Source organism: Branchiostoma lanceolatum, chromosome 9 (assembly GCF_035083965.1).
Source record: "Branchiostoma lanceolatum isolate klBraLanc5 chromosome 9, klBraLanc5.hap2, whole genome shotgun sequence".
Lineage (NCBI taxonomy): Eukaryota > Metazoa > Chordata > Leptocardii > Amphioxiformes > Branchiostomatidae > Branchiostoma > Branchiostoma lanceolatum.
The window spans coordinates 9,078,229-9,090,902 of record NC_089730.1 but is presented as its reverse complement, the minus strand read 5'-3'; the positions used below and the strand labels follow the sequence as shown (position 1 = coordinate 9,090,902).

Here is a 12,674-nt window from a genome sequence, read left to right as displayed (position 1 = left end):
AAGCCAGTGAAACACAATCAGGGACAGGGAAATACAGTCAGCACCAAGGACATGGAAACACCGTCAGGGACAGGGAAACAGTCAGGGACAGAGAAAAACAGCACCAGGGACAATGAAACACTGTCAGGGATAGGGAAATAGTCAGCACTGGGGAAACAGAATCATGGACAGGTTAATACAGTCAAGCAAAGGGAAACTCAATCAGAGACAGGGGAACCCATACAGTCAGGGACAGGGGAACACAGTCAGCATGGGGGACATCGAAACAAAGTCAGGGAAACATAGTTAGGGACAGGGAAACGTAGTCAGTGACATGGAAACACAGTCAGTACCAGGGACATGGTAACCTAGACAGGGAAACATAGTCAGTGACAAGGATATACGGTCAGGGACAGGGAAACATGGTGAGCATAAGCTAGGGGCAGGGAAACACAGTCAGTACCAAGGACAGGGGAAAACGGACAGGGAAACCATAGAAATTCAGGGAAATGAGGATAGCAAGTTGGGCATGTACTTTATTATAATCATTCTGTACTGAAAGTTAGATAGCTGCAATGTTGGTATGTTATTTTGGTTAACTTACCCCCAGTGTGAGCGTGGACTATTATCACATAGGTAGATGGCATCGACCAATCACAAGTCTCCATTGCCCACAATAAGTGGTCTGTTATCACGCCATAACACACCACTTATTGACGTCATGTCAGAACACAACCGTTCCATTTTGTAGAGGGGGTATCTTTTTGATGAATATTTCTCTTAACCTTGTATAAAAAAATCTTTATAACCGTTGCATTTTGTAGAGGGGGTATCTATTTGATGAATCTTTTTCTTAACCTTGTTTAAAAAAATCTTTATTGTCTTAGAATTCCTAAAAAATTCCCTAGAATACATGAAAAAGGGAAAAACATTAAAATTCCCAAAAATGTTCCGCGTGTTCCATTTGCTGTTGGCCAAAGAAACCACGTTCTATCTAAGGTTCGGCGCGTTCCATTCCCTGCTGGCCAAGAACCTGTGTTCTATTCAGGTTACCTGAGGTCATGTTGCAGGGAGATTCTTCAATAATAACATTTTCTGACTGACCTGAAACTGACCCTCCTATCCTGTGTGGTTGAAATAAATAAATCAGGCAACAGTTGTACATATTCTTCATCATCTTCTGTTAAAAAAGGACAAATGTGAATTCTGAGATGCATTCTTAATAGTATAAGGGATCTATGCGTCAAACAGAAATTGTCTACTCTTATTTGCGTCAGTTTGGATAAGCTATATGATAATAACGTTAATGACCCGCTTCTTCCTCGGTGTATATGGTGTCATAACGCCTGGTCATGTGCTATAACCGCCTCATAAAACCACCTCGTTCGCTTCGCTTACTCGGTGGTTTTATTCGGTGGTTATAGCACATGGCCAGGCGTTATGACACCATATACACCTCGGGGCGGGTCATTAACCCTTAATTTTACGACAGTCGCCACTTTGCGGCAGTACTGTTCAAAATGGCGGCGCCCACGTAAAAAAAAAAGCGGAAGTAGCTTCAGGCGTTTTTCGTTGCATGTTTAGACTTTTCACCAACGCAAACAATGATCCTGTCTTCGTGCATCAAGCTTTTCTTCGTCCTGAACATTTTCCTGACAGTGTCACTGGCGTTCGAGCCCATAACGACGGGGCTAGCGGTCGGGGTTGGTGTCACAGCGTCCGCGCTGCTCGCTGGGCTCAACCACTTCAAATGTAACGTCGTGGAATGTTGTGACAACAACTGGTTCATTCCCAACATCACAGGTAGGAATATATATGATAACACCGTTAATGTATACCTGATAAACCGCTGACGTGTGACTAGATTTCTGCAAGGTAATCAAAAACTTAGCAAAGGGTACAAATGTTGCACAAAGTGTACACTGTTCCTGTTTTCATTTTGTTGTTCTTTTGTTGTTGTTTATAACACAGGACTACGATCATCTCTTCAAGACAACCTACATGGCCAACACTTGGTGGTGGATACCGTCGCCAAGGCTGTCAAAGGTCACATTAGAAACAAGAACCCAAGCAAGGCTCTGGTGCTGTCGTTCCATGGATGGACGGGTAAAAAAACATTATGAGCTTGTGTCATTTCCACACTGTCTGTGTGTCATTTCTATAGATTAGTTACAGAAATACTGTGCAAAACACAGTCTTTCCTTGTGAACAGAAGAACACTGTACTTGCAAAATTGCAGTTTTTAGGTTATCATACTAATATTTGAGATCAGTACAACAAGCCAAGTGGGTAGAGTGCTCGTCTTACATTTTTGAGGAAACATGGACCAATGCTTTCTCGGCTTAGCATTCAGCACTTAATTAATAGCTATTAAAGTATGTACTAAGTACAACACAAACCACTACTAGTCCCCTGCTTTAGTACTCGCACAACTGTGTGGCCCAAGGGTGATAGAAACTGGGATGATATGGGTGCCACCCTATCACCAGAAGGTAGAAGGTTTTGAATCAATTAGCTAACATTTGATTTTAACATGACCTGATTCATCAATCTGGGGTTACCTGACATATCATGCTGCAGCTTAATTGTGAACGAAAATGATTTTCTGTTTTTTTCAGGCGGTGGGAAGAACTTTGTGAGTAAGATGATTGCTGAGAACCTGTTTGTGAAGGGCATGCAGAGCAGACATGTGCACCTGTTTGTAGCCACACTTCATTTCCCACACAAGGACAAGGTGGAGACCTACAAGGTAAGGGTCTGTTCATCCATATAAGTGATAATATAACCTCCTTGGTCCACGGAGAGTGTGAGACAAGAATGGAAAAAAAATTAAATTAGACATTTTCCCCTTTATCAGTGGAAAGCCGAACTAGGATCTGGATGGGTTGAATTTATCCAATGAGTGAGTGAGTGAGTGAGTGAGTGAGTGAGTGAGTGAGTGAGTGAGTGAGTGAGTGAGTGAGTGAGTGAGTGAGCGAGTGAGCGGACAAGCAAGCAAGTAAACATCTTACATTTTCCTATACTGTATGTAAACAAATGTAAAGGAGTGAATTGTGGAGTGACAGGAATGATAAAGAACTAAGACCATAAAAAGGAAAGTTTAAGGCTTCTCATGGTTAAATCTGTCTTGAAAACCACATGTTCTGACAGGACCAGCTAAGAGAGTGGATCAAGGGGAACACCTCAGACTGTCCACACTCCATCTTTGTGTTTGATGAGATGGACAAACTACCTGAGGGGTTACTGGACGCCGTCAAACCTTACATCGACCACTACACAGAGATCAATGGGGTAGACTACAGGAAAACCGTCTTTATATTACTCAGGTAATAGTTAGGTACCCTTCTCTGTCTGCATCAGATAGCTGTAAGTGTTTTATTATCCAGGTGCAGTAGTTCTTGCAGTTGCTTTGTACTTGTAATCTGGGTTAAGAAGCAAGGTTAAGTAGCAGGAAGCTCTTAAACAAGTTTGAAGATACCACTTATAATTTGCAAATTTTCAGCTGGACAGCACAGGTCTTTGTCAATGAATGGACAATCCACGGCTTCCATGAGATCACGTCATGCAGATAGGACATGTGACTTATGAGCTTATGTTGTAGAAAGTTCATAGCTTCCCTCGTCTCTATTGAGGGACAGTTGTAAGGCTCTGATGAAAATGTTTTTGTTTTTTTTCTCACTTTTTTTTGAGTGGATTGTTCATTCCTTGACAAAGACATGGTCCTGGTCAGTTGTAATTTTTGGAACACTCCCAAGTTGTGTGTTAGAAATTGCAGTTGAAATCTGCTTCAGAATGATTTCTACAAAGTTGAAAATATATACATACATACACACACACACACACATACATACATATATATATACATACATACATACATACATACATATTTATATATATACATATATATATATATATATAGAGAGAGAGAGAGAGAGAGAGAGAGAGAGAGAGAGAGAGAGAGAGAGAGAGAGAGAGAGATGGACTTTCAAGCTAAACAAGAATCTGAATGATTATGATTATAGTACAGTACACATATGCTCTGCTCATCTGATAACTTTGTGTTTTTTGTGTGCAGCAATACAGCAGGGAATGCCATCACACAAAAGACGTACCAGTACTGGCAGGAGGGGAGGAAGAGAGAGGAGATCTCACTAAAGGAGATGGATGACCTCATTCTTAAGGGATCCTTCAATGAGAAAGGCAAGTATAGTACAGGTGCTGCTGCATACCTGCAAGTCTTTGGTGCAACACTTAACACCCCCATCAAACTCCCTTCGAACCAAACCCTTAAATTTGGGTCGTACCCGCTAAAATTGGGGCCGTACCCAGTTATTCTGACCGTACCCTGTACTGGTAGACTGTACTCAATGGCGGACATCGCTCGGCCACAGTGCGTGTAGTCACGCAAAAGTCGCGTCTAGATATCTGTACCTCAACGATATGCAATCCCACATGGCTTATGCTGTAGCAAACATTCCTGACCATCTCTCTGCCGGGTGGTGTTGTACAAATCGCGCCCAAACTTGAGAACACTTCTGCAAGCTGTGGCGAGATGCAGTCTGGAGAGGCTAAGCTAACACAGAAGTGTTCTCAAGATATACTCAAAAGTTTTCAGGTCACCACTGTGACAAGATATCCTGAAGTTTAAGGTACATGAAAAGCCAGAGATTTGATATAACTATTACAAGATGTTTCTGTGTATTGCAGGTGGTCTGTGGCACAGCAGTCTGATAGAGAAGAACCTGATAGATGTGTTCATCCCGTTTCTACCCCTGGAGAGGCAGCATGTCAAGCTGTGTATCAGGGATGATCTCAGGGCTAAGGTGGGAAGGACATACAAACCAAAGTAGAATTTAGAACTAGATATTTCTAGCAGTTGAGTTTCTTTTTTTTGGTGGAAAATGTTTTGCCTTTTCACAAGTGGTACCCATTCCCCTGGTTTGTAGGATTTTACTGTAACTGTGTCACTGTGATATATCCTGGAGGTACTTATTATCTTTTTCCAAACAATCTCTAGAGTTAAAACATGTACTGTATCATCCAAAACTATTTCTCAGTATAAAAACTAACATCTCAGTAAGACATACTTCATGTTAAACAATAGTGTGATGCCTCCATCTGTAAAAAACAGTGTAATGATTTTATCAGTATTCGATTTTCTAAGCAACTCCTTTTCCCTGAGAGAAAGTTTGTTACACATCACCATACAGTTCTATATTTGAAGAGATTGTTTTGTTTTGTTTTATGAAGGATGGGATGTGTAATGGGAACTTGTTTGTTGTTCAGGGCCACACCGTGACAGAAGACGTAGTGACGAAGGTTGCGGATGAGCTGCAGTACTTCCCGGAGCGCGAGCAGCTGTACTCCAAGTCTGGCTGTAAGAGGGTGTCCCAGAAAGTCGACCTCATTATGGAGGAAGTCTCACAGACTGTGGAAGAGATCAGGAGATGATACAACACTTACTGTACATCTTGAAACATTTGCAGTGGTTTTATTGTCATAGTCTTTGCGATCTCTCTAGCGTTCAAGACACCGTGTACATGTCTCCTTTGTATGACTACTGCACTACAAAATTTCTTTCAACTGCACATTTGGAATACTGTGAAATCTTTCTTTTTCCTCCTAACCCGAAATAAAACCACTGCAAAAGTAAAGAAATTTACAGTTAAACCTGGATAATACAGTTGTTTGTTGCACAATGAACCTACCGACTTTTTGGTAGTCCTCTGTTTCAGTACTTTCTTTTAGGGCAATGATGACTACATGTAGTTCTCCTTCCTGCTGATAGGTGGTGCTGCAGTGAGAAGAGTGTGGGCCCAAACATGTTTGGAACTGCATTCTTCTACTGCAGTGCCACTTAGCACAGGGAAGAAGAACTGGTCAGTATTACCCTAAGGAATGTAGCAGAAGAACTACCCAAATGTTGTGCAATGAAGAACTGTATTATCCATTTATCTACCAGCCTGATGAAACATAAATACTTCTGTACATCAATGTGCTGAAAGCTGCTGTACATCTGCAAGATAGTTTTAAGTTATTATATATTGGCTGTGTGTGTTGGCTGGTGAAATATTTCTCTGATTTTTGTATACTACAGTGTATTTTCATATGGTTGTTTAAGGAAACAAAATGGTTTATCGGAATCAGGTCGCTAACAGAAATGCCCAATTTGCATGACACTATAGAGCTGTAGTTAACTTAAGAATCGGTATAAATAAATTGAAATTTTGCAGGCTTAAAGAATGCAGATTTGGTGTTAGGAATCACAGATTATCTATCCAGCAGCACAGGACTGCCTGCATCACTGAGTCTAACTCTAAAACATAGTGTGATGTAATTATGCTTTGAGCATCAGAGAATCATAGGCTGTAATTCACACAGGCTTAAAAGGCTGTAGTATGGTAGCATAAGTCCAACACCTTTTGGTATTTGCAGAAAGTTTTCATGAATGTATGTGAAATTTCCAACAACATGCAATATTGCAAGTAACAGAAGCAAACTGTTTCAAGCTTTTGCTTAGGTTTGTCAATGAAAATTTGCCTGTGCTCAGTTTACCTAGACCACAGTGAGCATCTAAATTGTATTATTCTAGGTGGTTACTAGAGTGCATTCTATGTCTCCATGACCAGTTTAACTATTCTCCAAGCAGAGGTTTTGGTCGGCTGGCTGGGGTAGTAGCGGCCGGGGCGCGTAACCATTGCCTCCCGTAACGGGAGGCAATGGTTACGCGCCCCGGCCGCTACTACCCCAGCCAGCCGACCAAAACCTCTGCTTGGAGAATACAGTTTAACTGGAATGAGCTGGTTTGGGAATATAGATGTTTAAAGGAACTGACTGTGTTGTTTTTTGTACATGTAAGAGAGCAGAGGACAACCTTATTTGTAGATAAGTTTTTTTGTGCACAGAACTGTAAAAAAAAAGACGGACTGTATGGAAACATTGGTGGATAATACGTTTATGAATGTTAAACATCCAGGTAAGCAAATAGAGTAGTATAATTTAAACTTTACATCTGGATAAATTTCGATAAAATCGGACGTTTCGGGATAATGTGTGATATTATAAGAAAAATATACAACATTAACCAGTGAAGGTAGAACTAGGAAGACAATATTTGTGAGCAAATGCAAGATGTTAGCGAGCTTCAAAATCCCCCCCTGGATAACAGGACTCCCAAAAATCAATCCTGTTCAAAAATGAACCATGCAAAAATTCATCATTCCAAAATGACATCTAGATTCTAGACAATTATGAAATCTGACTCTGATCGCATATGCAAAACATACATGTAGTCTCAATCTACCCCCGTCTCAGTCTATCTTTAAGTGGCAGTGGGGACCTCTACACTACCAAAAATGCTTTTTCTTATTTTTCTTGTTTTCTTGATTTTTCTTATTAAGAGAAAGATTTTCTTCCATAAAGAATTTCAAGAAAATCAAGAAACCTTACGCAAAACCTTTGAATGTTAGATCTTACATTAAGAGTTTTATTCTTGTTTTTCTTAGGTGAAGATAGGATTTCTAGTATGATTTTTTATCAGCAAGAATATTCTAGAAATGCTAGTCAATCTTTCTTCCTTATTCTTCACACAATATTTGCTTCTTGTTTGGTCAAATGGAGTATTTTACAGAATCTACTCTTAAGATTTTTATTCTTGCCATACATGAATTTTTCTTTAGACTTTCATTTCACTAGGAAAAAATTCTTGACATTTCTTGTTTTCTTAATTTAGGAAGTCTGAGAAATATGATTCTTGCAATTCTTAGTAATATCTAAGAAGATGTTAAAGGATTTTCTTGACCAAATACAGTTATTTTCTTGACTAAATACGGTTAAGAAAAATGAGAAAATCAAGAAACTGGAAAACAAGTAATTCCCAAGTGTTTTCTGTTCGAATTCCTTTTCCACAAAGTTAAAGAAAGATGATTCCTGCTTTTCTGTGTTATCTAAAGATGGAAAGTGAAATGAAAGTTCGAATTTGCATGATTTCCTTTATTTTCTTAACATTGTAAAGTTCAAGAAGATAATTATTGTTTTTCTTGTAATAAGAAAATAAATTATGCTAATTCAATACTCCCATCATCCTTTGCTGTAATGTTTGAATGTGGACCGTTGAGTTTGGGCTCCGGCTGCATTTGCTTGATGTGCGCTTTAGATCTTACAATACTAGGGGAAGATGCGGCTAGTTTCATGAGGACACTTTTTGGTATCATGTGGGACTCACTACACAACGTAGATGACTTGTTTTAAGTTCCAAAATGCTTCCTCAGGCCAACGCCATCAACAGATATGCTCCAGGTATGTTATAGCCTGTCTTGCATGAAAATAACTTATTTCCCAAGTAGATACTCTAAGTTTTGTGTTTGTGGTTGCATGATACAGCCAACCAGTAATTGCAGAACATGTACGTTTAGTGCAGTTATACCTAAAAGGTACTAAAAAAGTTAAAGTATATCATTTTCAAGCAAATGCACAAGCTGGCCCATCCCCATGCATGTATATGGGGGAGGGGGGCGATATAGGAAAATGACAGTCACTAAGTCTTTGTGTGTTTTTCTAGGCTTAGAAACCTTTGTTGTGTTTGTGGTTGCATGCCAACCAGTAATTGCAGAACATGTACGTTAAGTGCAGTAATACCTTCAAGGTACTAAAAAGTATAAGTATAACATTTTCAAGCAAATGCACAAGCCCCCATCCCCATGCATGTATATGGGGGAGGGGGCGATGTAGGAAAATGACAGTCATCGTCATCTGTTTTTGTGTGTTTTTCTAGACTTGGAAACCTGTTGGACCAAAGAAGATGCCCCCGTCTCAAGTTTGGACAATCTTTCAACAATAACAAGTCATTGATTATAAGAAGGACAGCTACAACACTTCAGAACTGACAATTTTAGAAGGACAATTAGTTATTTGTATGAGCACAGAGAAAATGTGCTTTTATCACAGCATCAAATGTGAAACATTTATCGAAACAATTGTATTGCAAACTGGTTAATCTTTGCAATCCTTGGTTAAGAATGGGCGTTAGAAAGAAAAATCCAAAACTGTGTATTAAACAATTAGATCAATAATAATAAATATGATTGGAACATGTTTACATTATATTATCATTGATTCATTAAATGGTATTCTTGATTCAAGACCCCCATCTTAGTTCAAGAAACTGTTTCTAGGTTTAAGGAATTTATTCTTGAGGACAGAAAGGTATTCCTACAACAAGAACCTCACTCTTAGTGCAAGAAACTCATTCTAGGTGTAAAAAATTCATTCTTGAGGACAGAAAGGTATTCCTATTACAAGAACCTCACTCTCAGTGTAAGAAACTCATTCTAGGTGTAAGAAATTCATTCTTGAGGTCAGAAAGGTATTCCTTTTTCAAGAACCTCGCTCTCAGTGGAAGAAACTTATTGTAGATGTAAGAAATTCATTCTTGAGGACAGAAAGGTATTCCTATTTCAAGAACCTCACTCTTAGTGCAAGAAACTCATTCTAGGTGTAAGAAATTCATTCTTGAGGTCAGAAAGGTATTCCTATTTCAAGAACCTCGCTCTCAGTGGAAGAAACTCATTCTAGATGTAAGAAATTCATTCTTGAGGACAGAAAGGTATTCCTATTTCAAGAACCTCACTCTAAGTGCAAGAAACTCATTCTAAGTGTAAGAAATTTATTCTTGAGGACAGAAGAAATAAGGAAATGTCAGTGAGGACGTAACAAATATAAACTTTTTCTTAGAATATTTTTCTCTGAATTTATTATATCTTAGATAAAAATTCTGTGCCATAGAAGAATCATAACAACAAGAAAATTTATTTCGAGGTTTCTAGTCGATATGTGTGAGAAAAAACAACTTGGTCAGAGAAAAATATTCTAAGAAAAAGTTTATATTTGTTACGTCCTCACTGACATTTCCTTATTCGTTCTTATTCTTGCACACAGAATAATTTTCTTTCTGGAAGATAATTTTTCTTCAACAAAGAAAAAACAAGAATGTCTTTTTTTGTAGTGTAGCAGCTAAAGTAATCATTGCAGTTCGACAGTGCATAAACATGCCATTGAGTGAACGAGACCAGCTGTAGTACTGACAGTGATTAATAGGGGCCGCTTTTGATCCATACAGCGAAAGCAGATTGCTTTTATAATGTCAGAACTAGGAGGGAATTATACAGGCGGGTTGACCCAAAGATGGAAACAAGTAAACCAAAGACTATGTACACTTTGCCATTGAGGCATATATTGTTTTAAATTGTTAAACCTGATAGTTGCTATCCCTGTTTGTGAAATATTTTAAAACAAATGGAGCTTCTCATTCTTGAATGTACAGTCCCCATTACAGCTTTCTCAGCATTCGTAGCAGTAAAACTCATCAACTGTCTTATAAGAGAGCTGCCATGCAGAGCTTCATTTTGACATGTTGTAATTGATGAATCCCAAAGAAGGTATTGTAATCATAGAACCATGAACTAGTCAACATGTACATGTACAATATTTACATACAAAATACATTGGGTTGAAGATTTCTTCGTTGCAGCATAACATGGCATCCTACAACTGTCAAATTTATACAAGCTTCATTTCCAACACATGATTCAGAATAGATAGGACTGTGCAATACATCTGAAGTTGATTTTCAGCGTAATGAATATGAATACACGATAAGGTATACAAGACTGAATGTACCTGCAGAAGTAAGTTTGATAGCAATATCAGTTACATGTTATACAGGTTTTGTATCTTACACACACACACATTTACGTTTCACAAAACAAGTAATCTGTACAATATACATGACTTGTGCATTCATCTTGCCTTCATTTATCATCCTCCCTGAAAGGGGGCGCTCTTTGCTGTTTTGGTGATTGTCCGAGTTTTTAACGATGTTCACTCCGTTAGCATGGTCTATTCAGTTCCCGGCAAGATCACGACAAAAAAACTGGTTAGTGATTTAATATACGTATACGGTTTTCTTACAGCTCGATCATATGTCTTTAAAACAAGTGGTTAAGACAAAACACCGTAACGGGAGGCAATGGTTACGCGCCCCGGCCGCTACTACCCCAGCCAGCCGACCAAAACCTCTGCTTGGAGAATACAGTTTAACTGGAATGAGCTGGTTTGGGAATATAGATGTTTAAAGGAACTGACTGTGTTGTTTTTTGTACATGTAAGAGAGCAGAGGACAACCTTATTTGTAGATAAGTTTTTTTGTGCACAGAACTGTAAAAAAAAAGACGGACTGTATGGAAACATTGGTGGATAATACGTTTATGAATGTTAAACATCCAGGTAAGCAAATAGAGTAGTATAATTTAAACTTTACATCTGGATAAATTTCGATAAAATCGGACGTTTCGGGATAATGTGTGATATTATAAGAAAAATATACAACATTAACCAGTGAAGGTAGAACTAGGAAGACAATATTTGTGAGCAAATGCAAGATGTTAGCGAGCTTCAAAATCCCCCCCTGGATAACAGGACTCCCAAAAATCAATCCTGTTCAAAAATGAACCATGCAAAAATTCATCATTCCAAAATGACATCTAGATTCTAGACAATTATGAAATCTGACTCTGATCGCATATGCAAAACATACATGTAGTCTCAATCTACCCCCGTCTCAGTCTATCTTTAAGTGGCAGTGGGGACCTCTAGCAGCTAAAGTAATCATTGCAGTTCGACAGTGCATAAACATGCCATTGAGTGAACGAGACCAGCTGTAGTACTGACAGTGATTAATAGGGGCCGCTTTTGATCCATACAGCGAAAGCAGATTGCTTTTATAATGTCAGAACTAGGAGGGAATTATACAGGCGGGTTGACCCAAAGATGGAAACAAGTAAACCAAAGACTATGTACACTTTGCCATTGAGGCATATATTGTTTTAAATTGTTAAACCTGATAGTTGCTATCCCTGTTTGTGAAATATTTTAAAACAAATGGAGCTTCTCATTCTTGAATGTACAGTCCCCATTACAGCTTTCTCAGCATTCGTAGCAGTAAAACTCATCAACTGTCTTATAAGAGAGCTGCCATGCAGAGCTTCATTTTGACATGTTGTAATTGATGAATCCCAAAGAAGGTATTGTAATCATAGAACCATGAACTAGTCAACATGTACATGTACAATATTTACATACAAAATACATTGGGTTGAAGATTTCTTCGTTGCAGCATAACATGGCATCCTACAACTGTCAAATTTATACAAGCTTCATTTCCAACACATGATTCAGAATAGATAGGACTGTGCAATACATCTGAAGTTGATTTTCAGCGTAATGAATATGAATACACGATAAGGTATACAAGACTGAATGTACCTGCAGAAGTAAGTTTGATAGCAATATCAGTTACATGTTATACAGGTTTTGTATCTTACACACACACACATTTACGTTTCACAAAACAAGTAATCTGTACAATATACATGACTTGTGCATTCATCTTGCCTTCATTTATCATCCTCCCTGAAAGGGGGCGCTCTTTGCTGTTTTGGTGATTGTCCGAGTTTTTAACGATGTTCGCTCCGTTAGCATGGTCTATTCAGTTCCCGGCAAGATCACGACAAAAAAACTGGTTAGTGATTTAATATACGTATACGGTTTTCTTACAGCTCGATCATATGTCTTTAAAACAAGTGGTTAAGACAAAACACCGTAACGGGAGGCAATGGTTACGCGCCCCGGCCGCTACT

The 12,674-nt window shown here is 38.7% G+C and overlaps 1 protein-coding gene and 1 long non-coding RNA gene across 2 annotated transcripts; both read left to right on the top strand.

The window, feature by feature from the left end:
* The first annotated feature begins 1,467 nt into the window (after window positions 1–1,467).
* Window positions 1,468–6,610, top strand: LOC136441905 (torsin-1A-like). The gene is made up of 7 exons (XM_066438463.1): window positions 1,468–1,782; window positions 1,951–2,085; window positions 2,598–2,728; window positions 3,130–3,305; window positions 4,055–4,179; window positions 4,687–4,802; window positions 5,266–6,610. The coding sequence occupies exons 1-7, from the start codon at window positions 1,584–1,586 to the stop codon at window positions 5,428–5,430; spliced, it is 1,047 nt and encodes a 348-aa protein (XP_066294560.1). The 5' UTR covers window positions 1,468–1,583; the 3' UTR covers window positions 5,431–6,610.
* A 1,218-nt stretch (window positions 6,611–7,828) lies between these two features.
* On the top strand, window positions 7,829–9,076 carry LOC136442184 (uncharacterized). Its single transcript, XR_010756975.1, has 2 exons — window positions 7,829–8,277; window positions 8,753–9,076. It is a non-coding gene; the product is annotated as an uncharacterized lncRNA (long non-coding RNA).
* Window positions 9,077–12,674: the final 3,598 nt, after the last annotated feature.